Source organism: Neophocaena asiaeorientalis, unplaced genomic scaffold, assembly GCF_003031525.2.
Source record: "Neophocaena asiaeorientalis asiaeorientalis breed wild unplaced genomic scaffold, Neophocaena_asiaeorientalis_V1.1 scaffold280, whole genome shotgun sequence".
NCBI lineage: Eukaryota > Metazoa > Chordata > Mammalia > Artiodactyla > Phocoenidae > Neophocaena > Neophocaena asiaeorientalis.
Window position 1 is genome coordinate 366,313 of NW_020185321.1, and position 2,272 is coordinate 368,584.

The following is a 2,272-nucleotide window of genomic DNA, read 5'->3' on the forward strand; positions in this document are numbered from 1 at the left end:
GCCCCCCCCCCCCCCCCCCCCCCCCCCCCCCCCACCATGTCTGAGCAAGCTGACGCCTCCTCTGCTGCTCCTCCCACAGCCGAGTGGCCGAAGATGGTGGACTACCTGGCGAACACGGAGATCAACAGCCAGCGCATCGCGGCTGTCGAGAGCTGCTTCGGGGCATCGGGGCAGCCACTGGCCCTGCCGGGCCGAGTGCTGCTGGGCGAGGGCGTCCTGACCAAGGAGTGCCGCAAGAAGGCCAAACCGCGCATCTTCTTCCTCTTCAACGACATTCTGGTGTACGGCAGCATCGTGCTCAACAAGCGCAAGTACCGCAGCCAGCATATCATTCCGCTGGAGGAGGTGACGCTGGAGCTGCTGCCCGAGACCCTGCAGGCCAAGAACCGCTGGATGATCAAGACGGCCAAGAAGTCCTTCGTGGTGTCAGCCGCCTCCGCCACCGAGCGCCAGGAGTGGATCAGCCATATCGAGGAGTGCGTGCGGCGGCAGCTGCTGGCCACGGGTCTCCAGCCCAGCACGGAGCACGCAGCGCCCTGGATCCCCGACAAAGCCACGGACATCTGCATGCGCTGCACGCAGACGCGCTTCTCGGCGCTCACCCGACGCCACCACTGCCGCAAATGCGGCTTTGTGGTCTGTGCCGAGTGCTCCCGCGAGCGCTTCCTCCTGCCGCGCCTCTCGCCCAAGCCCCTGCGCGTCTGCAGCCTCTGCTTCCGCGAGCTGGCCGCCCAGAAGCAGCAGGAGGAGGCGGAGGAGCTGGGCACCGGGGCCGCCGGGCAGCCGGCCTACCTGGCCGGGGCTGTCTGCGGAGCATCCAGTGGAGACGACGATGACTCAGATGAGGACAGGGAAAGCAGTGGGGATGGTGACTGGCCCAGCCGCGTGGAGTTCTACGCCTCGGGAGTCACCTGGTCGTCCTTCCACAGCTGACCCCGGGTCTGCAGACATGCGGGAGGGCTTCCCTAGTCACTTCGGCATCCAAGCGGATGCCATTGACTGGGCCCCTGAGAGGGCAGAGTTCCCCAAGCTGCCCGGCACCCTGAAGGGCCCTTCCCCATGGGACCCTACCCCACGGGGTGGTGGGCACAGTGGAAGTGGCTCTTTTTCTCTGAATCCCCAGTGCCTCTTTTTGGATACTGGCATCCTTCTAGTTCCACTTCAGGTAATTACCTTTTCATTTAGCAAACCCAAAATACTTAGGCCTCTTGGGAACAAATGTCGTTTCTTGGCCCTTTGAGCTGTTGATCCAGATGATCCCTTGAATTAGACAAACTCAGGAAGCTTTAGGGGCCAGAGAGAAGGTTGCACTGGAGTGAGGTCCTCTCCTCTCTGAGGCCTTGAATCCCCAGACCTGGCCCCGCCCCCCTGCAGGAAAGACTGTGGGTCCTGAGAGGCCTCCAGGAAACCAGTGCCTGCCCACCTGCCTGGCTGGCTGGGCCTTGTCAAGGCAGGCATGTGGGCTCACCCAGAGCCAGGCAAGAGACTGCCATGCTGTGGGTGCCCGCCAGGCCCAGGAACTGCAGCCTGAGCTCCCCGTGGTCCAGAGTGGCCTGCCAAGCCCTCTGGCCCAGTCTCACCTCCCTCCAGGTGTCTGATGCCTCGCAGTCCTGTCCTCATCCCTCTCTGTGCTGGAGAAAGCAGTGTTTTGTGTTAGGACTCTTAACTGCAAGTGACAGAAACCCTACCCAGACTGACTTAATAATAAAAAGAAAGTTTATTGACTCATGTGTTTGCAAAGTCCAGGAGTGTTCTTGCTTCAGACACACCTCTGTGATTGAGGACTGAAACCATGCTAGGTGGCAAATGTCAACAACTGTCCACCACTCTGGGCATTCCTGAGAATGCTGGCAGTTCCAGTGGGGTCAGATGTTTGCACCACACCGTGGTTGATTCCCAGGGACAGAGCCCCGTGCATCCAGGCGCTGTGACTGTAGCCCAGCACCTGCAGCCCTGTTCACTTGGTGTGAGTTATCTAAACAGCCAGACAGCAAGTAAAGGAAACAAGGAGCCGCTTGTCCAGCTCTCCATGAGCCTTCCAGGTTTAAAGCTCTCCCATGTGGCCTCCTGCTCTGCGCCCCTCCCCGCCCCGCCCCCCCCGAGGATGGTGCCATTGAGTGGGGAGGTCCCAAGTGCAGCAACCTGCCATGCTCAGCTAGTGTGCATTGGGGCTGGAGCTTGAATGGCAGCCACCTGATGCCTGGCCCACACCCGGCCACAGAGTTGTGGTCCTTCAGGACAGTCTCCTGTACCAGTCTTCCCCCCCCGTCGC

At 61.3% G+C, this 2,272-nt stretch overlaps 1 protein-coding gene across 1 annotated transcript in view; it reads left to right on the forward strand.

Moving 5' to 3' along the window:
• Nucleotides 1-1,728, forward strand: part of PLEKHF1 (pleckstrin homology and FYVE domain containing 1) — an 8,323-nt gene extending 6,595 nt beyond the window's left edge. The window contains exon 2 of the mRNA XM_024734145.1: nt 80-1,728. Coding sequence (XP_024589913.1) covers nt 94-933 — 840 coding nt within the window. The 5' untranslated portion in view covers nt 80-93 and the 3' untranslated portion in view covers nt 934-1,728. The remainder of the gene's footprint in view (nt 1-79) is intronic.
• Nucleotides 1,729-2,272: the final 544 nt, after the last annotated feature.